General features: G+C 45.5%; 1 protein-coding gene and 1 pseudogene across 1 annotated transcript; one reads left to right on the top strand and one right to left on the bottom strand.

The window, feature by feature from the left end:
* Nucleotides 1–1,700: 1,700 nt before the first annotated feature.
* Dcaf7 (DDB1 and CUL4 associated factor 7) lies at nucleotides 1,701–26,842 on the top strand. The gene is made up of 7 exons (XM_075990374.1): nucleotides 1,701–2,075; nucleotides 9,709–9,867; nucleotides 10,408–10,519; nucleotides 11,119–11,237; nucleotides 16,833–17,042; nucleotides 19,687–19,804; nucleotides 21,972–26,842. Exons 1-7 carry the CDS (start codon nucleotides 1,938–1,940, stop codon nucleotides 22,142–22,144), a joined length of 1,029 nt encoding a protein of 342 aa, XP_075846489.1. The 5' UTR covers nucleotides 1,701–1,937; the 3' UTR covers nucleotides 22,145–26,842.
* On the bottom strand, nucleotides 15,657–16,138 carry LOC142859534 (protein archease pseudogene; annotated as a pseudogene).
* Nucleotides 26,843–27,809: the final 967 nt, after the last annotated feature.

Genomic DNA, 27,809 nt, shown 5'->3' with positions numbered 1-27,809 from the left:
GACATTGAAAGTTTAAATTCCAAACCTGAAAAAAAAACTAGAAAAAAAATGGGTATATATATATATTATATAATATATATGTGTGTGTATATATATATGTACTGTGTATACATACATATATGTATCCTTCTAAAATTAAATCAGAATATAAGTAGTTTAATCAGATCTGTTACAAGCAACAAGATTGAAACAACACCAAAGCAGAAGCCCATGGATTCACTGCCAAACCTTACCTACCTTTTAAAAAGAACTCTTCCATAAAATAGAAAGGGAATGACCCCTACTAAGTTCATCCTACAAAGTCATTAACACACTGCAAAATCAGTAATGATGTGACCAATAAAAACTACAAACCAAATTTCTTGATAAGTATAGAAACAAAACTTCCCAATAAAATTATTTTGTTGTGCCAGATGGTGGTGGTGCACACCTTTAATCCCCAGCACCCAGGTCAGGGGCAGGTGGATCTCTGAGTTTGAGGCCAGCCTGATCCACAGAACAAGTTCCAGGGCAGTCGGTGCTACACAGTGAAACTCTGTCTCGAAAAAAAATAATAATAATTTTAAAAATTAAAATGTGCAGGTAGACTTTTCACAAGGTGGACATGATCCAAGATAATTGTTCAGATGTATACCATTGTCCCTCAATGCTTCCAGTGTCTCTGTTAAAAATCACATCTATTAAAAACAGATGTGGGCTGGATTGACGGTACAACGCTGGAGAGCACTGGCTGCTCCTGCAGAGGACCTAGGTTGGATTCCAGGATTTCACATAGTGTCTCACAACCTTTTGTAACTCCAGTTCTAGGGGATCCGACGCCTCTTCTGACTTCCATGGGCACCTGTACACATGTGGTACATGTATGTAGACTCAGGCACACACAAATACACCTAAATAACATATTTTTAAATTGTGCTTTATTATATTGCCTAACAAGTCAATGCAACTCCTTTCAATATCATTGAAAGCATTTAAATGTATAACAATGTATCTAGATCCAGGCTTTTCTGCATTCCAAACTCATGGCGCATAGATATTTAAGGTTAAGTTAAGCGTTTTGCTTTTGAACACCCTTGGGGCGAGGAAAGTAAGTAACTAATAGCCAAGTCCATTTAAAAACAATGCTAGAATTCAGGAGTCTGTGTAGTGTCTACAGGATCCCGCAGGAAAGCCTGAATCAAGCTGCTCTAGCCCTCTCGGGTCTGTAAGAGAACAGTTTAAAAGTGGCGTTGGGGCTGGACAGAGTTCCCGTTTGGCTCAGGTTTTAGGGCGATGAAATAAACGCAGTAGGTACACCATTTAGGTAGATTTGACACATTACGCGCAGCAGAGAGAGGCATTCAAAACAGCAGCAGCAGTGAAAAAGTGGCAGGCATCACTCTTAAGACCCCTGGCCTAGAACTTGCAGGCGCTCAGAGGGGTACCCTGGCCCCCAGCCACCCACGCCCCCATTCACCCGCACTGCGCCGTTATCCGTCTGACTGACATCTTTGCTAACCAATGATCTCAGGGACCTCCGAAGAACCCGCCTCCAGGGGTTGGGTGGTGCGAATAAACAAAATGACAAACATTTCCGCCAATAGTGAAGAGGGCTCGGGTGCTAAGGCTGTGTTAGCCAATAAGAAGAAGGAACAGTTTGGAAAGGACGTACCCGGCAGCCAACGCTCGTCGTCGCGACGGGATCGCGTGGCTTCCGTTCCGAGAGGGCGGGCCGGCATCCCAAACGGAAGGTGGTAGTCGCTGCCGGAGCTTGTTTGAAACTGGTGGTCGGGCCCGGCGGAGTGTGTGTGTAGCCGAGGACCCGCTGGAGGGCTAGGCCGTTCCTGAGCGCCCCGGCCCCGCCTCTTCTCGGACCCGCTGACCCAAGCCGGGCTCCCCGCCCGTTTCGTGCCCCAGCCCGCCGCCTCTCCGGCCGGCTCTGCGGCCCAGCCGCCACCATGTCCCTGCACGGCAAACGGAAGGAGATCTACAAATATGAAGCGCCCTGGACTGTCTACGCCATGAACTGGAGCGTGCGGCCCGACAAGCGCTTTCGCCTGGCGCTGGGCAGCTTCGTGGAGGAGTACAACAACAAGGTGGGTCGTTCCGGGGCTCAGCCTTGTGGCTGGCAGGGAATGCTCGAGGTGGGCGGCAGCCTCAGATCCCACAACTCTCCTGCGAACTTGCCTTTCTAGCAAGGGGGTGGTTCCTCTGTGGCCCTGATGTTGAGGGTGTCACACTCGTTGCCGTATTTCATTTTGACAGCCGGGGAAACTGAGGCACCGTGTTGTGACATGCCCGAGGCACATGATGTTTTTGCTGGTAATAGCAGGTTTCATACCGGAGTTTTAAGTCCCCCAAGCCACGTCCTCCGTGCCTCCCGTTTCCCCCACTTCTGCCGCAGCGCTTCTGTTGCTAGGCGGGGGGCGGGAGAGAGGCAGTGGAGGAAGATGCGGGCGCTTGGATTGGTGGTCGTGTATTCCTGGCCACGCGAGATTTCTGATAGGGCTATTTATTGCAAGATCTTCCCCATCTCAGGTGTTTCTCATAGATACAGAGCCCTAATGCTAGGTTGTCATTGGTCACTGGTTTTGCTTCCCGATGTTCACCAACACCCCCCCCCCCCCCCCCCGTCTATCCTTGGAAACCTTGGTCTGTGGCATTATCCCGCCATTATTTCTGAATAGAGGAAGATGACATTTGACCTGTTCTTGTCGTGGTTCCTTTCACGTTGGTTTGCAGCGTTGCTGGACATCCGTCACTTCACCAAAACGCTGGTAGAGGAGAGAGCTTTTTAAGCTGGTACTTCGGGATATAGTTTTGAAAGTGCTGAGAAGATTTTTCTTCCCCCAGTCTCTTGACTTCATTCTTCTGTTGTAATTTAAGTTAAAAAAAAAAAAACCTGACAGATATCAGAGCTACTGAAAGCTTTGGTCAGCGTTGTTTAAAGCCAGTAGTCTGGCTTACACTGTGGACGTCAGACTGGAGACAAGAGACAAGATGGGAGGAGTGGAAGACGTAGATAGTCTAGAATTTAGCTAGACCACCTTGCATCTACCGGACCGGAATTTATTCTTTCTAGCCCGCAGTCGTATAGGAAAGGGGTTCTGTGTTACATGTGAAGATTCAGATGAAAACATTTGGACATTTTAAGTTTGTTTGTAGTATTTGAGGAGCACACGCGTTTCTCTGGGTGAGGGTCCCCATTTCTTTGGCGTCCTTTTTGAGGAGTGGGTGAAAGGACTGACTTTCCCTGCCTAGACTCACACACACACTCACAGTTTACAGTCCCAGGGAGTGAGCACTGCCCTTCTCTTTTGCAAAGAACCTTGTTTCTTTTCTCTTCTCTGATGGCTTCTCCCACAGTGCTAGAAATCTGGCTGGGTTTCAGGGTCCGGGTGTGGGTAGTGTTAGTGAGGTTACGACCACTAGAACTATTGTTTAAGGATTCATGTAAGAAATAAATGTAAAATATGTCCATTAAAGGACTGTAGTTTTTTTCCCCCACAAACACACAAATTAATTTTTTTTCCCTTTAAGCTCTTCTAGAGTCTTTTATCTAACAGAGGAGACATTGAGTACCTGCAGAGGCCAGAAGAGGGTGTCACAGTCCCTCAGAGCTGGAGTTACAGGCTGTTGTAAGCCACCCAATGTGAGTGCTGGGAACCAAACTCCAACTCCTCTGCGTGAGCCGTGAGTGTTCTTATCTCTAGCACCTCATTTTAAAACTGGACGTGTCCAGCGCCTCCTAAGGAGCAAGTATCTAATCTACTCTAATGTAATCTAATCTAATGTAACCCTCAAGCTGGGCCTGGTGCCTCTCACCTGTAATTCCAGCACTTGAAAGGTTGAGGTAGGAGGAGTTTTGTAAGGTTGAGGCTAGCCTGGGCTACATAGTGAGCTTCTAATCAATATGAGTTATAAAGTGAGACCTTGTCTCAAACAAAAATGCATCTTTCCTATTATCTGTGAACAATATATAACTCATATCTTATGGGGTTATTATTTTTTGAAATGCAGCCTCATGTAGCCAGGCAGGCTTTGACCTCCTAATCCACCTGCCTCTGCCTCCCAAGTGCAGAAATTACTTACATATATATATATATACATATATATATATATGTATATGTACAGCTACCTTGTGAGTTCTGTTTTTCTAAAAGAAAAGTGCCATATCTCCTTCCTTGTTTGTTACCACAGACTCCTTGAAGGTGGGAGATGGAAGAGGCATGACAGGGCACGGGACAGTATGATGGCAGCTGTCAGAATTAGTTTTTCCCAGCATTCCCGAAGTATGTGAGGCAGAGCAGTAGGTTGTGGATATAGGAAGGGTATCTGGCTGCAGGTGCCAAACTCAGAAGAGCTGCAGTTCTCTGAAACAGGATTTTGTTGGATAAAGAAAAAGAAAATCATCAGTCTTTTGGGACAAGAAGAGAGAATGCAGGTTGGCAAGTACTTGGGAGCCTCTAGCCTGGGCTATAGAGTGAATTTAAAGCTAGCCTGATCAACTTAATGAGAACCTGTCTTTAAAAGGTAAAAAGAGACCTGAGGATGTAGTTAAGTGGGTAGAGTTCTTGACTAGTATGTATGATGCCCTGGTTCAACCTCCTGTGCTAGAAAAGAAAAGAAAAGGAAGGAAGGAAGGAAGGATGGATTACATTGAAAAAGAATAGAATAGATGTGGAAGAAGAGGCCTATGTATAGGCATCATTGGAGAAGATCTCCCACCAAAAAATGAGACAAAAAACTCCTCCGATTTGTAGTTAAAGAACTGAGGGAAAGAGTTGACATGTTGAGTTCGGTGTGGGGTGGAACTCCACGTGTTGACCAGGCAGCTTTGAACTCAGAGAGCCACTGCCTGTGCCCCCCAGGTGCTGTGCTTAAAGGTGTGCACCACTATGTCTGGTTAATTTTTCACTTTTTGTACAAGTTTCATGTGGCTTAGACTAGCCTTGAATGTCTCATCCTCCTGCCTCTACCTCCCAATACTGGGATCACTACTATTCCCAGCATTCCCCTCACCCCCCCTTTCTTTTGATGAGGTCTTAGCTGTAGTTCAGTCTTTAAACTCTATCCTTCTGCCTTAGCCTAACCCTCACCCCATCCCCAGGGCCGGGACTATAGGCACGGCCTGTTCCACCAGCCAGAAGCTCTCCTTCTGAGCTGGCAGTGGTGGTGCACACCTTTAATCCCAGCACTCGGGAGACAGAGGCAGGCGGATCTCTGTGAGTTTGAGGCCAGCCAGGTCTACAAGAGCTAGTTCTGGGACAGGAACCAAAACCACAGAGAAATCTTGTCTCGGGGGGAAAAAAAAACAAAGAACAGAAGCAACCCTTTTGAAGATGGTAGTTGAAAGTGTGAGACTGGTGAGGTGGCTGAGTTGGTAAGGTGCTTTCTGCTCCAGCATGGAGACTTGAGTTCAGATCCTCCAAAAGCCACAAAGCCCAACAGAAACAGATCCTTGGGACTTGTTGTCCAGCCAGTTGAGTCAAATTGGTGAGCTCCAAGTTTAGTAAAATACCCTGTCTCAAAACCTAAGGAGGAGATGACACGTGTGCACATGTACACAGATGTGCTAGAGCACACTTCTAGGAATCTATCCCAATGAAAGTACACACACACACAAAGAATTAAACAAGGATAATTAGTGTGTGCTGTTTATGGTAGCAAAACAATGGACCAAAATAAATGAGCAGTCAAATGAATTGTGGTGTGCTTAGTGCAGTCTGCCTAGAAGAGGTGGGGCTATTTGTGGTTGGCTTGAGAAGACGCTCAAAGCAAGGTGTGGGATAAATCATGTGGGACAAGTCTGTGTTTGGGGGTTTTTATTTTTTTGTTATATATTTTAAAAAACACACACACCCAACACACGCAAAAAATGCATGGAAAGATACGTATAACCAGTCATTTTGGAGCATAGCAAGAACTTGGCAACATTAGTCAGTACAAGAAGTTCGGCACTAGAAAGTTCTTGCAGTGGCTTGGCTATCAGCTCTCCTAAACTCTAAGGGGCTTTTTTTCCCCCATAGAAACTGTGTCCGTGCATTGGACGCCAGAGGTTATTGACAAGTATCTTTCCTGGTTGCTCTTCATCTTATTTTGGGGGCAGAATCATGAACCTGGAGCTTGGACTCTGCTAACCTGTCCGACCAACAAGCCCTAGGGATCCTCCTGCCTCTACCTCCCTAAAGCTGAGATTCCAGGTGTGCCCACAGCAGACTTTTAACATAGGAATTACTCTCAGGTTCTCATGAGACAAGCATTAGCATTTTACTGGCTGAACCGTATCTTCTGCCCACAGAGTCTTGCCCTAAAGCATGTGAAGCTAGTTTGCTTCAACTCTGTCCTCACAGAGACTGTCACTACTTTTAGTATCTTATTAGCGTGATTTAAGGTTCTTTAATCTCAAGAAACAGGAATCTACCCAGGATAGTTTTTATGAGTGGGAGCTGGAGAGATGGCTCAGTGCTTAAAAATGCTGTCTGCTCTTGTAGAGGTCCTGGGTTCAATTCCCAGCACTCACATGGCAGCTCGCAACCATCTGTAACTTTGGTGCCAGGGGATCTGATATCCTTTTCTGGCCTCCTCATGCACCGTGTGTGAAAATGGCGCACAGACATGGATGCAGACAAAACATCCATGCACATAAGATTAAGGGAGAGAAAAGGATGGTTTAGGGTAACAGGAGAGTTGGAGATCTGAAAGGATGAATCTCAGGCCTCTGCCAGGCAACTCAGGAAGTGGAAAGCTGCTCTCACACCCTGCCCTTCACAACTCAGGAAGTGGAAAGCTGCTCTCACACCCTGCCCTTCACAAAGCAAGGCTCGTCCTGCACCCTCTCTAGTCTACTCACTCCGTATGCCAGCTTTTCCTGCATCTCCATGCAGTGTGGGTGTGGCCTTTCCCATTTTACCTTCCAAACGAAGAACTGAGACGAAGTAGGATTAAGGTCTCAAGTTCCCAGACGTGGATTTGGTTGATGTGGCAGAGCTAATATAGTGATCCCAACCATAGCTGTACTTGGACCACTGGGTGCTCCAGCAGATAGATACCTGTGTGTGTGTCTTTACCACAGATTCGCATCCCCTCCTCTGGATGCTGCCTAGGCACTGGGTACTTTTAAAATTCTCAGGAATTGAAATATAGACCACAGTTACAAACAGCTGAACTAAGGAGAGAATGGAATCGAGCTGAGGTCAAGGGTGCTTACAAAATGGGAGTCCTAGGCAGGTAGATTAATAATAATAATTTCCAACCGAGTCACTATTTGGGGCCTTCATCTTTCCAGTTGTCTATGTATGTACTATCCTAGTATAAACTGAAACTTTTCTTTAAAATTTAGGCCTAGGGATATAGCTCGATGGCAGAACACTTTTTATTGGGATTTGGGGTACCAGAAATAATGACAACAGTATCCAATGGGAATATTAGAAATAGGCACAAGAAAGCCAAATTAAGAAACAGTAGCAGGCTGTACAAGAAGAAAAACACAAGCCAGGTCTTTAAGATATTTACTAAGTGAGACTACATAAAACAGTAGTGTCAGTGTCTCGTGCCCCTGGGATTAGCTGTCAGATGCCTGGTATTGGTAAGTACTGAAAGATACAGGGCCAGGAAAATGCCAGTGGTTTGTGAAGGAAGTAAGATAAAATCTTGAGCTCACCCATTGGGAAAGACAGTAGATACATAATTATTAAGGCCGGTATGAACGTCCCGACTTGACAGGTTGGGAGCAGGATTAGCAATAGTAAGAGACCTGGCCAAGGGTTGGTGAGTGGTAAGTAGAGTCCTGGAAGGCTGACACTGCTGATGTGTTAGTTTTGGGCAGGGTTGGGTTGGTGGAAAGTGTGTGGACACAACTAAACAAACGTGGGAAGATGGATAAGGAAGGGGGAAGGTGGACAGTGGTGATTGGAGAAGGAAGATGGGCGGTAATGGGTGAGCATTGGGTGGCAGAGGGCCTTGAGTGTTAGGTGGAGAGGACTTTAAATGGAAAATGTTCACAGAATCTGAGATTTGAGGTTTGGGGAAAATGTCTCATGGTTTGAATGACAATTTTTGAAAGTTAATGTAGACCTCCTTTTTTCCTGTTTCACTTTTTAAATGAATTATTTATTATGTATACAGTCTCTGCCTGCAGGCCAGAAGAGGGCACCAGATCTCATTACAGATGGTTGTGAGCCACCATGTGGATGCTGGGAATTGAACTCAGGACTTCTGGAAGAGCAGCCAGTGCTCTTAGCCTCTGAGCCAGCTCTCCAGTTTTACTTTAAGGTGTTAGCTGCCTACCCATGTTCTCCACCTACAGCTGGGAGGAAGACTACTTGGATGCTCAGGGTGTGTCTTTACCCATCCAGACTGAATCCTGGATTTGGAGACTTGCCTTTGCTATCAGGATTGTCAGTGCATTGCCCTTGAAGTCACTCTTAGTGCTCTGGGGTGTTTCAGAGCACAGGGTCATCTCCTTCCACACCCATCCTCCTTATCTCCCCTACACGTTTATAGACCTTGCACGCCTATGCCTAATTTCTAAAAATCTGTTGATGACTAAGTTTATAGATGCATATAGAGAAATCCTTACAAATGTACAAAAACCACTGATAACTATTGTACCAAAGTTAGAGGTCTAAGATTAATATACTAAATAAACTATTTCTATATAATAGCAATGAGCGGTTGAAATGGAATTTTGAAACCATGCTAGGTAATATAGGAAAAATGCATTTAAAGCCCTGAAAAATATATTTACAGGATCATACAGTTCGATAGAGATAAAGATAATGAGAGGGTTGAAGATCTGTACAAGCAAAACTTTAAGTCAGTCCTGAACAACTAAAGGTGACCTAAATAAATAGACTCAAGTTGGCAGTTCTTCCCAAACTGACCCATAGATTCAAGACAATTGCAGTTAGAACTTCATTAGCTTTTTGTACATTTTAGAGCACTGCTCTTTAAAGTTGATATGGAAAGGCAATCGGCATAGAACAGAAATTTTATCAAAAGTAGTCAGAGAATTAAAAGTCAAGGAGAAAACAACTCAGCCTGATAAAAAGCAGAGCAAATTCTCGCAAGATGGAGAAGACATGAAGCTCTGCCTCAAAAACCTTCTTAAGTAGAGTGAAAATACTTTTTACAACAATGTTCGCAAAATGTGTCACTAATTTGTTAAAATCCATAGGATGGAGCTGGGCATAGTGGCACACACCTTTAATCCAAGCACTCAGGAGGCAGAGGCAAGAGAATGTCTGTGAGTTCGAGGTCAGCCTGGTCTGTGTAGGAAGACCTTGACTCAAGCCAAAAGGGAATCGGGAATGCAGCTCAGTTGGTAGAGTACTAGCCTAGCGTACGTGAAGCCCTGGTTCATTCCCCAGCACTTCATTAAGCAGGCTGTGATTGTACATTCCTGTAGTCTCAGCACTTGGGAGGAGAGATAGGAAGGTCCGACTGTCTCAGAGAGTGGGTAGGCGGGTGAGTTTAGCTCAGAATTTAAGAAGCAGAAAGCCTGTATTCAGATTGTCTTTTTCTAGCTTTGTAGCGTTGGCTATACTGAACCCTGTGATTCTTGAGTTCTCATTTGTGTTGGGACCATCAGTCTAAGGGTCTTCTCACTATAATTACTTGGCTATACCCTTCAGTGTTCAGACCTGCGCCACTGACCAGGAACCTGATGTATTCGGTGCTGCTGGAGAAAAGCAAATGCTCATGTGTTTGAATTTTGGTGTGTTGCAGGTTCAGCTTGTTGGTTTAGATGAAGAGAGTTCGGAGTTTATTTGCCGAAACACCTTTGACCACCCATACCCCACCACAAAGCTCATGTGGATTCCTGACACGAAAGGCGTCTATCCAGACCTGCTGGCGACGAGTGGTGACTATCTCCGTGTGTGGAGGGTAAGCAGGTGCTTCCTTAGCAGACAGCTGCCGCGTGTCCTGAGGAGCTGACAGGTAGTATCCTTGCAGCATGGAGGTGACGGCGCGTGCATCTGGGCCAGTCTGGTCTTAGCTCAGGTTTTCTAGGAAATCGAGCCCAGATGCCACAGAATCTTACTGCTGGCCTCAGTCAGCCTTGAAACTTGAGGCTCAGTTAACCTGGTGTGATGGGGACAGTCTTCTGTGAGGCAGAGAACACTTGGGACCTCGTACTCCACTGATCCCAGGCTGTTGATTCTGTGCTGTGGGGGTGGGTGGAGGGTCTTCCCTTTTCAGCTGAGCTCGGCACAGGGGTTTCTTTGTACATGGGTGCAGAGCTAGAGAGTAAAGCTGGGAGAAGGGCCGGTTTGAAAGATACCAATTCAGAAGTTCCTCTGGGTTTTATTTAGCCTTTGTTATAAAAAATATTTTCTCCCTTTGTCCTAGATTTACTAAGCAGGACCTTGGGTGGGCAGGGGAGGTGTATAGACAGGTGAATATCTTAAATTGTTGTCCCTTCAGGTTGGTGAAACAGAGACCAGGCTGGAGTGCTTGCTAAACAATAACAAGAACTCAGACTTCTGTGCTCCCCTGACCTCCTTTGACTGGAACGAGGTGGATCCTTATCTTTTAGGTGAGGGCTTTGAAATCAGTTTGAAGCAAAGGAAGATATACATTTCCTCAGATTCGGGCTGGGTCTGTTTTTGTGGAGGTGGGGGTTGAGGTGCACACCTCATCCTAGAACAGCCAGTGAATGAAATGGGCTAAATATGGAATGTAATTATTAATTTCTCTCTTTTTTTTTTTGTTTTGGGATTTTGGGGGGGGGGGTGTTGAAACAGTTTCTCTGTAGCTTTGGTGCCTATCCTGGAACTCTCTGTAGACTAGGCTGGCTTTCCTCCCCATTGCTGAGATTAAAGGCATGCACTATAGTTATTAATTTCTTATGGGGAAGTCAGCTTTCCCTGTGTGTACATCACATCTCTCCAGCTAAAATTCACAGTCCACACCTATAATCCCAACACTTGTGGCGTGCAGGCTGGGGGATCTTGAGTTCAAGCTCAGCCTAAACTAGATCAGGGTATTCTGTCTCAAGAAATTCTCCTCCCCACCCTACAAGAAACAAGTCAATGCTCAGGAAGTGCTGTGCTGATTGTCCCCTGGGCCAAGCAGAGAAGAGGGGTCTGTTTGGAACCTCACCTCATCAGTGCCGGCTTGCTCTGGTATCTGCAGGTACCTCAAGCATTGACACAACCTGCACCATCTGGGGATTGGAGACCGGGCAGGTACTAGGACGAGTGAATCTCGTATCTGGCCATGTGAAGACCCAGCTAATTGCCCATGACAAAGAGGTAATGATATTTTTCTCTCTCCTTTTTTTCAGGTGCTTTCTGTACCTGCAGGTAGAGGTCATCCTGTTCTCTCACTGGTTTGTGGGTTATGTAGATCATAATGTTGGCGTGTGTCTTGTCCAAGTTGAAAATTAATGTGTTAAAACAGAACAACACTTATAATTTAACCTTTTAAAATGTATCATTTATTATGACTATTATGAGAGAGAGAGAAAGTGTGTGCCTGTGCCGGCACATGTATACCACCGTGCTTGTGTAGAGGTCAGAGAACAGCTCTGGGAAGTCGGTTGTCCCCTTCCATTGTGGGTTCTAAGGACTGAGCTCAGGTTTGCAGAGCAGTACTGTTAGCCTTTGGCTGAGCCACCCCACCAGCCCAAATGCTTCATTAAATGGCACTAATAACTTAACCTGCAGTCTGTCATTTTCCTTTCATACTAGAGGTTGCTGGAGGTATTTTTTTTAATTGATTTTTGGGAATCTAACATGACCTTGATCACGCTCACCTCCTAGTTTCCCCATGTCCACCCCATCCCCTGCCTCAAAAAGAAAAAAAGCAAATTAATTTTGTGTTATCCATTTATTCACTGGAGTACAGTTAAATTCCTAGTGACCAGCCCCCCAACAGAGGATGAGCCTTCTTCTCCCTGCATCCTCCACCAAAAGCATCAGCTGAGGAGAGCCTTGTGGTGGTTTAGCAGGTGGAGCTAGCTCTTCCATACTCACACCACCACCCACATCACAGCAGTGCTATGGGCTGGTGGGGGCAGGGCCAGCTCTCCCATGAGGTCTGGGGACAGAGGTTGCTATTTTTTAATAAAATCTCCTATAGATATCCTAGAAGCTGATGTGTTAAAGAGTAATTTCAGGGTAACCCTTCTCTCTAAATATAATATCTTGGAGATGGGGAAACAGTAAGGGGAGGAGTTCATGACAGGCAATCCTTATTAGCTATTTTTCTCTAAAACCATTCTGTGTACTCTGGTATGTTTACTAGTCTTTTTACTTTCAGTAAAGTTTTAAGGAAATATGGCTTATTGATGTTTCTTCTGTGTTTACTGGAAAAGCTGAGGGGGGTATCCTCTGGTGATTTGGGAGGGGAGCAGGCATAACTCTGCTCCCACAGAGCTTGGGTCCTTATCTTGTGTCGTTTTCTGCCCCTTTGCCTGCATAGTGAGTGGTACCAGTATTTCTTACACAGAAAAAAAGATACCTTAAGGTCAGCAGAGTATCACGTTATGTCAGGTTGCTCATTCTGAGGGGTTGATCTTCAGTGTTGCACTCCTGAGAGTAAGATCTGTAGGAAAACACTGGGACTTAACTCCTGCTAAGCTAAGAGTGTTCTGCATAGATAAACTAAAGGAGCTTGTGGAAATGTTACATAGAAAGGCCTTTGTTCTCTGCTAGAGCCAACCAAAGGTGGTAACTACTCAAAGTGTCTGGGAATACAACTTGGTGATGGAGTGCTTGCCCAGCATCCATGAGACCCTAGGTTCAGCCCGTTGTGGAGGAAAGGGGTCTTGCAAGAGGAAGCCTAAGTGATTTAGAACAAGAGAATGCTAATACAGTGAAGGAACTGAGAGGATAGTGACAGGAGGCTACCACTACCTGTAGGTGAAAGCCATGGCTCCCAGAGCCTGGGTTTACCTGGCCTAGATGCTTCTGAACAGAGAGAGGAAGGATAAGTACTCAGCTGCTTCTTGTGTTGCAGCATCCAATTTCCCACCTCTTATTCCTTTGGCTGAACCATCTAGAAGCAGCCAGTAAAGCTGGGACTCCACCAGACCTGGCCTGTAGGAAGCAGTCTCGTGCAGCACAGAGAAAAGCAGGGGGGCTGGAGAAATAGAGTAGATGACACACTGGAAAGAGGAGCCCGTGATGGCAGTTCTGAGTTGCCACCTTCCCTCTTTCCTGATGAACCATGCAGGTGGGGCTGAGGAGCAGTTACTTACGCTGAGAGAGCTTTTTGCTCTGAGCCACACTGATGAGGGATTACCCAGAACCAACAGGAGAGCAGATGCCAAACACAAAACACACTTTTTAGTATGTTTTAGTAGTAATGATAGCTGACATTGATATGGACAAATAAATATAGAATTTCTCACTAAAAAAATATTGGGTCCCAAGGCTGGAGAGATGGCTCAGCGGTTAAAAGCACTGACTGTTCTTCCAGAGGACCTGAGTTCACTTCCCAGCAACCATCAATTCACAACCATCTGTAATGAAGTCTGGCGCCCTCTTCTGGCCTGCAGGCATTCATGCAGAGCAAAACTGTAAACATAATAAATAAATGTCTTTTTTTTAGTGTTAATTGATTTCTCTATTTTCTATAAATAAGTCTTTAAAAAAGAAAAATATTGGGTCTGGGGCTAGAGAGATGGCTCAGCAGTTAAGAGCATTGACTGCTCTCCTTTCTTTCTTTCTTTCTTATGTAGACAATGTTCTGTCTGTGTATATGCCTGCAGGCCAGTAGAGGGCACCAGACCTCATTACAGATGGTTGTGAGCCACCATGTGGTTGCTGGGAATTGAACTCAGGACCTTTGGAAGAGCAGGCAATGCTCTTAACCACTGAGCCATCTCTCCAGCCCCCTTGACTGCTCTTCTATAGAGATCCCAGATTCAATTCCAGCACCCACATGGCAGCTCATAACCGTCTGTAACTCTAGTTCCAGGGAATCCTATGCCCTCTGCAGGCACCAGCTACTCATGTAGTGTACATACATACAAGCAGCCAAAACACTCATACAGATAAAATAAAAAGCTTTCTTTAAAAATGTAGATCCTCTAAACACTCTGGGTACTGAGGGACAAACACGGCTAATAGATGCCCATCTGTTTTGTTCAACGTGCTAAGCCCCCCTTTCTCTAACGGTGAAGAAAGGTTTCTCTGAGGTGAAGATGAAGAGGGGTTCTAAAGGGTGAGATGCAGTGGCGCGTGTGACGCAGGCCTGCACGCCTGTCAGCTGAGTGGTTGGATGCAGGGGTGGGAGGATCAAGAGTTCTGGGTCATCTACTACATAGCAGGTTTAATGCTAACCTGGGCTACACAAGACCCTGTCTTAAAACAACAGGAAAAGAATGATTAAAAGGGGACCCCGGGTGCCTATAATTCTAGCACATAGTAGGTAAAAGTGGAACAATCAAAAGTTTGGTACCAGCCTGGGCTGCATAGCAAGACCCTATCTTCTTAGGTCTGACACACCAGACAGACAGGTTTTGTCTATTTTGTGCTATTCACTATATAAGGACATATATACCACCTACCACGTAGCAAGTTTGAGGCCAACTTGGGCCACAGGTGGGCCACATGAGATTTTTTTTCTTCCTTCCTTCCTCCCTCCCTGTCTCCTTCTCTCCCTTCTTTCCTTCCTCTTAACTGGATATATAGACTAGCTTTAATAAAATTACAGCGTATTGAGGCACAATTTTAAGCCAGTAATCAGAAGGCAGACACTATGAGTTTAAGACCAACTTGGTCTATACAGTGAGACCTTAACTCAAAAATAAATAGATAAATAAACATAAACAAATGTTCACTTTAGGGCTGGGACTATAAACTCAGTAGTAGAACAGTTGGTTACCATGGTGATAAGTAATAAATAAGACGTGTCCAGAGGTCTTTATAGAAGGTACAGTGTCGGATATTTATTCTAAGAAAATATGAAGTATCATTGCTGCTTAAAAAGAGGGCTCCAAGAGGGACATGTGTGGGTTGTCCTAGGAAGGGGAAATTGGGGATGGAGGGGGATGAGAACATGAGGGAGCAGGATGGTTGAATTAGGGAAGGGATAGAGAGGGGGAGCAATGAAAGAGATATCTTTATAGAGGGAGCCATTATGGGGTTAGGGAGAAACCTTGTTTTAGAGAAATTCCCAGGAATCTTCAAGGAGGACCCTAGCTAAGACTCCTAGCAAGAGTGGAGCAGGTGCCTGAACCAGCCTTTTCCTGTAATCAGACTGGTGACTACCCTATCTGTCATCGTAGAACCTACATCCGGTAACTAATGGAAGCAGAGGCAGAGATCCACAGCCAAGCTCAGATTATTTTGTTTGGAATTGGATTCAGTCCCAGCGGCTGCTTACACCAGTGGGGATGTTCCCTTCTGAGACCATGCTGGAGCGCTTACATTCCCCTGGAAGGTGTAAGGCACCTGCTACTGCTGCTGCAAATGACCAAGTACAGATTGTTCCTCAAAAATCAAAGAGTTCATCATTTAGGAATCAGATCAAGGCTTCACACTGGTTTTCCACTTCTGAACGTCACACTTAAATTCCCAGTTATGTATTTCCATTTAGCAAAGACACAATAGAAAATAATTGCATCTTTGCAAAAGGAAAAAGAACTCAGTTCTTCATGAGTCTCTTTCTTTCTTGCCTTTTATTTATTTATTTACTTATTTTGGTATCTTAAATGTTGTTGATCACAAAAAACCTTCTGGTTTCTCTTCTTTATGGACTTGCATTGCTGAGTATGTTATTGCTTTGACTTCTGTTCCCTGAGGGTGCTTAGACAAAAAAGTCTTCTCCCAACTCAATTGACTGTAACTTGAAGATTTTTTGATCAGTATTAAGTATTTTCACTTCCCAGGTATGACGTATTCATCAGCACTGAATTGTAAAGCCAGTCGTCCAGAAAGGAAAAGGTTAGAGTCTGCAACTCATCTTCCTTGAGTTTCTACTTCTACTGTTTGGAGGGGTCCAGAGTCCCTGTATCTGTCACGTAACTGTGGCCATGGCACACTGTTCAAATGCTTTCTCCAGAGCAGATCCTCATGCATGTAACTGGACAGCAGCCGTGTGATCCAGACATGCATGCTTCGATTGACTGGAGGGTACCTGTCTTTGATTGCCTTCTGTTCCTCCATCAATAATCTCTGATATCCTCCTCTTCTTGAGCCATGATTGAAGATTTTTTATTTTATTTTTATTGAAGACTTTTAATTTTATTTTTCAAGATTTATTTATTTTTATGTGTATGGATGTTTTGCCTACATGTATGTCCTTGCACCACATGTGTGCCCAGTAAAAGGAGGCCGAAAGGGAGTGTCTGATCCTCTGGATCTGTAGCTATAGATCTCTCTTTGCTGAACCTGGGTCTTCTGCAAGAGCAACAAATACTCTTAACTACCAAGCCATCTCTCTAGCTCCCAGATACCCTTTTAAAAAACACAAAAACAAAAGTTGTGATTACCTTTTTCTTACAAATGGGTCTCAGGTCTAGGTTTTATAGCAGAACCAGCTTGAAAGAACCATGAGGTAGTTTGTCGTGAACCTGCATCTGATTGCATATAAGTGAAACCCCTAGAGCCCAGAAAATAACTGCCTTACTCTTGGAACAGAGTCCTTTTTCAGACTTGGTATTCTTCGCCAGTCAGTAAGTTTGTAGTTTCTGTTTTATCACAGGGTTTGGAGAGGAAGAATCAAAGCCAGGCATGGGAAGAAGTCTACCAGAACCTGTGGTCAAATGATCTTTATTCTCTGAGAAGTCACTAACTTACCTACTTTGTGTCATGAGTTGGGTTCTGATGAACTGGAGGTGACAGGTTTCCACTGTGTGGGAAAATGGCTGATGTAAACCTGACGCTTTTTACCAACAGGTCTATGATATTGCATTCAGCCGAGCCGGAGGTGGCAGGGACATGTTTGCCTCTGTGGGTGCGGATGGCTCTGTGAGGATGTTTGACCTCCGCCATCTGGAACACAGCACCATCATTTACGAAGACCCACAGCATCACCCACTGCTCCGCCTCTGCTGGAATAAGCAGGACCCTAACTACCTTGCCACCATGGCCATGGATGGAATGGAGGTAAGCCCTATAGGCCCTGTCCGTTGACTCCGGTCTGCTTGGTGCATTTCCAAGAGGAGCTCTCAGGTGGTGGCAGTTTTGTACTCAGTAGGTCTTTGGAAATACCTGGAGACATTTTTGGTTGTCAGACGTTAAGGAGGAAGCACAGAGCGTTCCTGGCATCAAGTGTATAACATCAGGGAAGCTGCTCATCACCCTGCAGTGCAGACAGACAGTCCCCAGCAGTCTCAGTCTACTCAGAATGCCAAAAGGGCCGAGACTGAGGAACCCAGCCAACAAGAACTGGGTTCAGCTTCTCCCTGCTTCTTTGATAAAACAGAGTTTCTGTAGCTCAAGCTAGCTTGGAACTTACTGTGTATCCGAGGCTAGCCAAAAACTCACTGCAATTGCACTGCTTTTGTGTTAAGAATTTCTGATACAAGGCTGGAGAGATGGCCCAGTGGTTAAGAGCATTGCCTGCTCTTCCAAAGGTCCTGAGTTCAATTCCCAGCAACCACGTGGTGGCTCACAACCATCTGTAATGATGTCTGGTGCCCTCTTCTGGCCTGCAGACATACACACAGACAGAATATTGTATAGATAATAAATAAATAAATAATTAAAAAAAAAGAATTTCTGATACAGTGGGGGTGTAGCATAGTGGCAGACAGAGTGCTTGTCTAGCATATGTTCAAGGTCCTGATCCCCAGTACAAAAACAAAACAAAACAAAAATCACACACACACAACTAATAAACTTTCACTGTGCACAACTTTAGCATTTGGGAGGCAGAGACAGGTGGATCTCTGTGAGTTCAAGGCCAGCCTGATCTACATAAAGTTCCAGGACAACAAGAGCTACATAGAAAACCAGGTGGTGGTGGCTTACGCCTTTAATCCCACACTCAGGAAGCAGAGACAGGCGGATGGATCTCTGAGTTTTAGGCCAGCTTAATCTACAGAGTGAGTTCCAGGACAGCTAGGGCTGTTACACAGAGAAACCCTGTCTCGAAAGAGTTTCTGGTAGAGTAAAGCTAAGACGAATAGAACAGTGATGATGGCTGCAGCAGGGACTCAGTGCAGGGGCGCAGAGCTGTAGTAATAAGGGCGGCGGCGGGGTTGCGTCCCCAACACCCCAGCCGCCTGCTCGGCTAGCTTATGCCCCGAAATAATTACACGGACACTGTATTCTTTTAATCACTGCTTGGCCCTTTAGCTATAGCCCTTACTGGCTAATTTTGATATCCCGATCAACCCATCTCTAATAATCTGTGAGCACCGGTCTTACCGGGAAGATTCTAGGTCGGAGCTTCATCGCGTGTGTCTGCCCGGGAGCCTGCCCGGGAGCGGGAGCGGGGCATGGCGTCTCTGCTGAGGCGTCTGCTCCCGAGAGCAGAGCTGTCGAGTCTGACCTCACTTCCTCTTCCTCCCAGCGTTTTGTTCTGTTTACTCCTCCCACCTATCTCCTAACCAATGAGAGCCAAGCAGTTTCTTTTTATTTAACCAATGACCTTCCTCCATCACAGAGCCACTGAGTCTGGAGGCTTCCTCTTGTCCCTTGATCAGAAGTCTCTCTGTTTGCGGAGGAACAGTAGTGGTTAATAAGGAAACTAATCCCGTACAGAAACTTCATGGACAAGATAAGAATACAGATCAAAATGACAGGCATCTGGAGGACTTGCTGTTACTGGTCCAGAGTGTCAGCAAGAGCCTTGTAAGCTAAAATGTATGAATATGTTTCTTAACTTCAAAGTTGAAGATTCCAAATATGAAATCATTGAAAAACTCTAGTCCTGAATAAATAATATAAAATCCATCTGGTAATTTGTCATGAATTGGTTATGCAACTGATTCAAAACATTCAAATAAACATTCATTTCATAATTAAAAAAAAGATAAGACAAGTTATATATAAATGACTAAAATTTAAACCAAGTCACAGGGACTGAGTAAGAAAGTAGGCCATCCCCCCTGGTGTTCTAGGTAGACTCTGCAGCTGTTGCAAGTAGGCATAAACGGAAGCTTTGTGGTCTGCTGGGGGGTGGATTGTTGATCAAGGGGACATGGTTGGTTAACCTTGGTTTGGATGAAGCTTGTGCCTCATGCTTCTTACATTCCAGGTTCTGCTTTGGTTAGGTGCCCATTCTACCTAGCTAAGATACATGATTTTTGATTTATTTTAATTTTTTGTTTTTTTGTTTTTTTTTGTTGTTGTTGTTGTTGTTGTTGTTGTTGTTGTTGTTTTGAGACAGGGTTTCTCTGTGTGATAGTCCTAGCTGTCCTGGAACTCACTTTGTAGACCAGGCTGTTCTCGAAGTCACAGAGATCTCCTGCCTCTGCCTCTTGAGTGCTGGGATTAAAGGTGTACACCACCACCATATTTTCTTACAGGCACTTAACCAGGGTGTTTATGGATCGTGCAAACTCGTGATGCCTATTCCAACTTCCCGTTCTCCATTAATCTAAAGGCCCAGTGTGTCTCTCACTACATATGTGTGTTCACTGTTTTCTTTATTCCTCCATCCTCAGGAAATCCTGTCTTTAATAGTCTTCAAACCCAAAATGAAGATTATGCTTAAAATTTGTGTGTGTGATAGTGTTGTTCGTTTGTTTGTTTTTCCTGCCACACTCTGCAGTTATTGGTTCTTTTTCTTGTATTTCTGCAGGTGGTAATTCTGGATGTTCGAGTTCCCTGCACACCTGTTGCTAGGCTAAACAACCACCGAGCATGTGTCAATGGCATTGCTTGGGCCCCGCATTCATCCTGCCACATCTGCACTGCAGGTAACCGTGATGGAAGGAAGTATTCAGCTGGTCTCAGAGCATCTTTCACTGACTAATAACTGTGTATCAGATACAGACCTGTGTGTATACTCTTATAGGGGAATATGTACTGGTCCCCAACCAATCTGTGTTCTTACAAAGAAACATCCACCAGGCTTTAACAGGGTCTTTGGCACTACCAGGAATCATCTCCCGTGGGTCTTTCTTCTTCACATAGCCATACCTAGTCAGTAGTTTGACTTAGAGTTCTCACTTCACTATTTTTTTCTCAAAGCAGGTGCCTCTCAAAAATACATTGCTTATTAAGTGTTTTTATTCTAGAAATAATGCAAGTCTGTTATTAAAATGAAAATAATACAAAGCTGTGATAAGTTTGCTATTTCTTTTTTCTTTTTCTTTTCCTTTCTTTTTTTTTTTTCTTCAAGACAGGGTTTTTCTGTAGCTTTGGAGCCTGCCCTGGAACTAGCTCTGTAGTTCCAGGGCCTCACTCACAGAGATCCCCCTACCTCTGCCTCCCAAGTGTTGGGATTAAAGGCATGAGCCATGACCACCCAGTTTGAATACAAGTTTTAATAAAGATTTAATCGAGACCATTAGAAAACAGTGAGAGGAAGCTCCAAGGACAGTAGTGACTGATCTTTGTGGGCTTTAAGAGAGAACACTGCTTGGGGAAATTTTTTAAATTATTTTGTCGCTGTTTGTTTTAAGGTTTTGTTTTATTTATTTATTTTGGTGAGATGGGCTCTCACTGTGTAGTGTTGTCTGGCTGGAACTTGCTGTATTGATCAGGCTGAGCTCCAGCTTGCAGTGGTCCACTTGCCTCTGCCTCAAGTGGCAGGATTATAATCATGCCACCATAACTAGCAAAACACAAAAGTTTGCAATGGTTCATCAGGTTTTTTTGTTTATTTTCTGATGGTGCTTGTGAGATTGTACCAAGGACATGACCATGATAAGCGGGTACTCAACCACTGAGCTAAGTCCCCAGTTCCCTATTGTTGAGATTCCATTACAAGATGGAATTTTTTTTTTTATTGAAAAAATTTCCACCTCCTCCCTGCCTCCCTTTTCCCTCCCCCTCCTCCCTCTCCTCTCCCCCTCTCCCCACTCCATTCCCCCTCCCTCTCCAGTTTGAAGAGCAGTCTGGATTCCCTGCCCTGTAGGAAGTCCAAGGTCCTCCCCCCTCCATCCAGGTCTAGGAAGGTAGCATCCAAACAGGCTAGGCTCCCACAAAGCCAGTTCATGCAGTAGGATCAAAACCCAGTGCCATCGTCCTTGGCTTCTCAGTCAGCCCTCATTGTCCGCCATGTTCAGAGAGTCTGGTTTTATCCCATGCTTATTCAGTCTCAGTCCAGCTGGCCTTGGTGAGCTCCCAATAGATCAGCCCCACTGTCACAGTGGGTGGGTGCATCCCTCGCGGTCCTGACTTCCTTGCTCATGTTCTCCCTCCTTCTGCTCCTCATTTGGACCTTGGGAGCTCAGTCCGGTGCTCCAATGTGGGTCTCTGTACAAGATGGAATTTCATTTATCTGTTTGGTTCTTTGGTTGGTTTGGTTTCTTGAGACGGAGTTTCTGTGAAACAGTCCTGGTTATACTGGAACTTGCTTTGTAGACCAGGCTGGCCCTGAACTCCCAGAGATTTGCCTGCCTCTGCCTCCTGAGTGCTGTGATTAAAGGTGTGCACCACCACCGCCTGACTGGAATTTCTTTTAATGGTGCATGTCTATATAGCACTTCATGTCAATCATCTATACATCTTGTTGAAGTGTAAATGTATATAAAATGGGAAGCAGTCATCAGAAAAGCATCGTTATTCACATAAGTATTTTTAGTGGATGAAAGTGACATTGTATTTTGGGATCATTGCATCCTGTGTCCTCTCTGATGTCCTAATATAATTCTCTAACCTGGTGCAGTGAATGGAGCTTAAGGACCTAGAATGCGGAGTCAGGACCTAAGATGTAGTCCGGACCCTGCCACTCACTGTCTACATGGCATGATAGGGCAAATGGTAACACTGCTAAATCTTGTTTTCCTCATCTCTAAAATAAAACTTCCCTCACAAAGTTTTGGTGAGCAAATGTTTTGCAAATTGTGACTGACTCTCCAAATGCAAGATCGTTACTCCATTGTCTGAGTCATGACGTTCTTTCTTGCTTTTTCCTAGCGGATGACCATCAGGCTCTCATCTGGGACATCCAACAGATGCCCCGGGCCATCGAGGACCCTATTCTGGCCTACACAGCCGAAGGAGAGATCAACAATGTGCAGTGGGCCTCAACTCAGCCGGACTGGATCGCCATCTGCTATAACAACTGCCTGGAGATACTCCGTGTGTAGTCTTGCTGGCACTTCACCTACCAGACCGGGGCTTGTGTGTTTCAGCCTCTGCCCCTTCCCTCCCCACGTAAGAAGAACATGTTTCCAGTGGCCAGTATGTCTGTTGTTGCTTTACACCCACTGTCCAGAAGCTGCTGTAGGAGTCCAGGCCAGTTGACCCTCGCTATTGTGCAGGACTGTGCTGTGTGGCGCACCGCAGCCCAGGGCTGGGTTTTACGATTTCTCTCCTTTCCTCTTTGCTTCTTCAATTAAACATTTCTGTATATATGTTTGTCAGCTGTTGTGTTCATGAACAGTACGAGCACTGGCTCTGTCTGTGTCCAATTGCCCCGTGTCTCTCTGTTTGTGCCTGAGGCAGTAGTCCATGTCTTGTCCCCATCTGTGTCCATGCTAGCACTTAAGTGGGAACAAATGCCAACTTCAAGTTGTCTTTCCTCCTGGTATCAGTGTCTTTTAACACACCTCAACTTTGTATATTTTTTATCTATTAGGCTAATTTTTTTATGAAAAGAATTTAATCTTCCTGGTTTCTTGGTTTCACAGCCCTCCCTCTTTGTACCTTCCTCTCCTCCCTTGGTGCCTGCAGTGGGTACTGGACCCTAGACCGCAAGACCAGTTTGCCTTTCCGAGTAACTGCCTGCATGGCACACCCCGAGTTCAGAACTGCGCTGGTGCTCTAAGGGCTTCTGACTCCCACCTTTCTCAGTCTGGGTCTCCTGAAGGCCTGGCAGGTGCAGGACAGACACAGGAAGCCTTCTGTTCCACCCTCACCTTCCTCTCTGGCTTTTTAATGACTGCCAGTGAAGCTCAGAAGCCGTTGAGTAGGGGCCAGGCTGAGGGAGAATCGTTTCAGGAAAGCTGAACTTACATTGAGTCTCCAGTACCTGGTTTCAGAATCTATTTTTCCATTTTAGAACTCGAATGATAGGCAAGAAAGATCTCTAAGCTAAGCTTTGGGATTTGTTTGTTGCGTTTCCTCTACCTGGTGGGATACTGGCCCATCTCTGGATTGAGTGCTCTGAATGAGGGACTCCAGAGAGATGCTGTCTGGCCTGACCCTGAACAGGGTCTTTAGATTGAGATAAATGGGCAGTTCTCATAAAGAACGGGCTAATCAGCTGTGGTGATTCCAGGCCACTAAGTAAATGGTTACAAAAGAACCATAGGGCCCAGGGCCCACCATCTAGGCTTCTCTACACCTATGACCCTTACCCTCGCCTGAGTTTAGGTTCTGAGCAGTATTGGACTTTGTAGGCTACAGTTGGCTGTGCTGACTTATAGGCCTCAGGTGTCTGTTTCCGTTACGTGAATGGGTTCCATGGAGGGGACTTGTGTGGTTCTGACTTTAGATGAGTCCTTGGCAGTTTGGGACATACTCTGGAGAGTTTTTCTGACTTATTTTCTGCTGAGCTACCCAAAGGTTTCTTAGATTCCCTGACATGAGGAGAGTAGCGGGCCTGAAATCTGATGCTTTTGCCCACTTCGCTGTCGTTGCTGGAGAAGTAAACACTGACTCTTTGTTCTGGGCACATGGGCTCTCTGGCCGAGTCTTTGCCCACCTGCTACAGCTGCTGCAGCTGTATGCCAAAAGTCTTAGATCACTTCGCTACATAGGAGCTCGTCCCAAAGGAAAGGCATTTTCAGTCAAGGTATTCCCCCTTGGCCTTCCTGGTTTGTCATTCTGATCCTGGTCTCTGGCTGGCTGGCTGATTGATATTAATGTTCCTGCGCTATCATGTGCTTTGCTCTGTATCATTTGCAGATAGAGAGCACAATTTGTGGTTACCTCTGCTTTTAGTGTTGTTTGCTAGCTAGTACAGGGTGCTTGAGGGCAGTAAGCTTGTCGATTTAGGTTACTCCTGTAGGAGCCCCCAGTTTCTTCCTGGGCTGAGTCTACAGTGAACAGTGGTAGTGGGCCTGCTGGGAAGGGCCTCTGTGTTCTGGGTGGGCTTTAACTTGGGCTAAATCATGGGATTTGTCAGCTGGAACCTGAAGGCAAAGTTTTTAAAAGTTAGTAGTAGTTATTCGAATAGATTTGTATGCGGTAACAATGTGCTTTGGAAACCAGCCACCTGTGACCATCTTTCCCTTGCTCTGTGGATATTGGTCATTTTTAGCCTGCCTTCTTTTCCCTCCATCTGGTCCAGGCAAGACTCTCACTGTCTTCATCTTCAAATCTGCACACACCCACAGTTGCAGGGTTGCTGGCCTTTTGAAGTGCCAGCTCTCTCACCCTCCTTTTAGAGCATGGATTGGTGGCCCTGTGGCTGAGGAAGAGACTTCCGTAGCCTTGAGACACAGAAAGTCGCTTAGTCTGCCTTCTTCCCAGAAGCACAAGTCTATGGAGTCTCGGAAGTCAGTCTGTTTAGATTTGCTAGTTCTTGGACTGATGGGGAGGTAGGTCAGGACCTCCAGACATGTTTTCCTCCAGGGATGGTAGCTCCAGGCTCTGGTGTGGCTGCAGTGCTATTTCACTTGGCTCTGGCATGCTGAGCCAGAGGCTCTGGCCTGTGCTTTCTGTGTCTGCTGGTGGGAGGGTGATGCTCAGATTAGCCAGGAGCTGAACCGCTGCATGGGTCTGAGGCGCTCCTGGGCTTGAACTTTTCTCCACAGGAGATTGTGTCTCTCCCCTGGTCTGCAAGGTTAGGGCTTGAAAAGTGATGGCCCCTGACAACTGGGTGATAATTTCCATCAAACTCAGAATTGGGTCTTGGATAACTGGCTACAATTCAGGAAGAACAGAAAAAAAATCAGGATCCTACAGTGTTTTGATGGTTGTTACAGTTGAAGTCTGATATTTTAAGGTGTAGAAGAAAATGAGTTCTTCAGATCACAGAAGGAAAAGGCTCGGGAACACAGAGGTCTGCAGGGAGGACATTGAGAATGGACCTGTGCTCAGCCTAGGTTGGCCTTCCAGTGCCGCTAACCAAACATCTGGGTCACTGGGTAGCTAGGAATGGGGTGAAGCTAGGGGCAGAGAGCCCTTCCCACAGCAGGGCTGCTATAGGCGATACCTGCTGGGTAAATTTGAAGTGTTGGGTGTGCCGTGACAGAACATAATGATGCTGTTTTGTTTTATTTTGTCTGAGACAGGGCCTTGCGTTGTAGTCCAGACTGCCCTTGAACTTGGGCTCTTCTTAACTCACTTTAATCTCCTTGAGTGCTGGGATCACAGGCATGTGCCACTATCCCCAGCATCCATGGTTCTTCTTGTAGATCCCCCTCTTCCCTTATCTTCCCTTTAGTTTTAATTTTTCATGGTGTGTGTGTGTGTGTGTGTGTTGATGGGGATCCGACGTAGGCCCTCACACATGCTAGGCAAGTGTTCTACCATGGAACTACCCTCTAGCTCTTCCTCTTTTGTTTTTCTTTTCCTATCCTATTCCCTTTCCTCTGTAGAATGTTCTCTCTTCTTCCTGATGTGTCCTGGGCCCTAGATTCCTAGACTGTAAGGACATGTAGGACTCTGGAGTTTACATGGCTGAGCAGTCCAGAACTGCCTAATTTCCCCATTTTGAAAATGTGGCAGTTCATTTAATCACCTGGCTTAGGATAGACACTATCATTGCAATAGAGACCTCAAAGCACGTGTTTCCTGTAGAGCCTGTGCTCGGCATGAGGTAGGTGGGGCCTGCTTGGCATTTAGGTTGATTTTCTGAGAGGAGAACTGACCTGATCAGTGTCACCATGAACCCTGAGCCAGGCTTTCCCAGAACTGTCCTCTCTGCTCTGGGGAGGCTGCAGCTGTGTGTCTCATGTCTCAGAGCTTGTTCACCTCACCCAACTGCATTCTCTCTTCCTCCCATACTATCATTGCTCTAATGGCCAGAGTCAAGCATGAGGCATTATTGGGTGGGCAAGCATCTTGGGCTGCTATCTGGATGTCACTTTTTAAATATGGAAACATGCAGCTGCCTTCTCCAGGAGGCTTGAACTAATGTGTCAACCAGAAACAAAAAGCTAAGGGAAGTTTGAACTCCGGAAGAAAGATGTTGACAGTCTGTGTGACAGCTGGAAAATGTACGAGCACCACCTTTGGGATCAGTGATGCTGAACTGTGTGCGATCTACTATTTGAAAGAAATGTTCTCCCATTGGGCTGATTGTGATAGACAATGTGTTAGGAAAACTGTTGACCTGAAGCTTTGAATTGCTTTAGTCAAATGAGTCACTTGCTTTGGTCCCCCTCCGTCAGCGACCCTCCCTTGCCCTGCCCTGCGTATGAATTACAGCATGATTGTACAAAGCTCTGTGCGGACAATGGAGAGTTCTTGTTCTACAAGTGTTAAGCTCTAACTGATCACTTCTGTGCCCTTTGGCCTCGTGTGTGAACGTGCTTTCTTACATATTTAAACTTCCCTTCTGTTGTACAGCTTTTGTGGCATCCCTTGTTGAGGTGGAGAGGAAGCTGCCCCTTTGCAGAACTGTACTGTAACCATTTCTCCTCTGTAAATATTATTTTCATAGGGCTGATTGTACACAGGGCTTGTAATAAAATTTTAACACTGTGCTGTGAACGAGCTTAGGATTCTCCACCGGAGGTGACTTGAAACACAGCCGAGAGTGGAGTGTTCTTTCTGTGACTTTACTTCTTCCTCGTACATTAAAGTCTGCGTTCTGTTTCAGCCTCCTGTATAAGAAGTACCGTATTTTCTGCCCATCATACTTTGTAATAAAACTTGAACATGTATAGATTGAATTTCTTGTTGTGATGAATTCAGTTCTTCCCAGTTTGTTCTTGTGGTCATATTTCAGAGGAATTGGAAGGGCATTCGACTCCACCTCGTTCAGCAGAGTGCTGATGGCCCAACTCTACCTTGTATCTCCTCTGTTCTCTCACTTCTTAGCTGAGAAAACATGGCCACCTACTCCATGCCAAGGGCCATGACCCTCAGCTTGCTTGTGCTTTCTCAGAGAGACATCCACATATTGGTAGTGTTCTGCAGTAATGGGGCTGTGTTTAGGAACCCTGCCTGAGGCCACTCCTGTCAGGGTGAGAGCCAGAGTGGAGCAAGAAAATGTCACCAGATGAAGAATGTCTGATTGGGGTTTTGAAGACTTTAAGTAGGAGTTGTTTGGGAATAGGGAATGCCACTTAAGGCAAAGAGAATAGCCACATGCAAATTTATATAAATAAAGAAGTATGGTCATATTCAGATAATTAGCTGTCAGTATATGTGTGTGGAGATTGCCAGGAGTGACTGGAGAGGAAAGCAGCGGCCAGATCAGGGGGGTCCTGTCCTTCACAAACCTGGATCTTAACTGTGATACTTTGGAAAACACCCAGGTGAATCAGGGTCTGACTTGGTTTTTTAATTTACTTTCTTGAGACAGGGGCTCTGTAACTGGGGCTAGCCTTGAATTTACTGTGTAGCCAAGGATAACGTAGAATTCTGTGTCCCCTTGCCTCTGCCTCCAAGGTGCTGGGATAACAGGTGTGCACCACCACGCCCAGTTTAGGTAATGCTGGGGATCACCCAGGAACTTGTGCATGGCAGATATGCTGGGGATCACCCAGGAACTTGTGCATGGCAGATATGCTGGGGATCACCCAGGAACTTGTGCATGGCAGATATGCTGGGGATCACCCAGGAACTTGTGCATGGCAGATATGCTGGGGATCACCCAGGAACTTGTGCATGACAGATATGCTGGGGATCACCCAG

This window comes from Microtus pennsylvanicus, chromosome 11 (assembly GCF_037038515.1).
Source record: "Microtus pennsylvanicus isolate mMicPen1 chromosome 11, mMicPen1.hap1, whole genome shotgun sequence".
Taxonomy (NCBI): domain Eukaryota; kingdom Metazoa; phylum Chordata; class Mammalia; order Rodentia; family Cricetidae; genus Microtus; species Microtus pennsylvanicus.
This window is presented reverse-complemented; position numbering and strand designations above follow the sequence as displayed.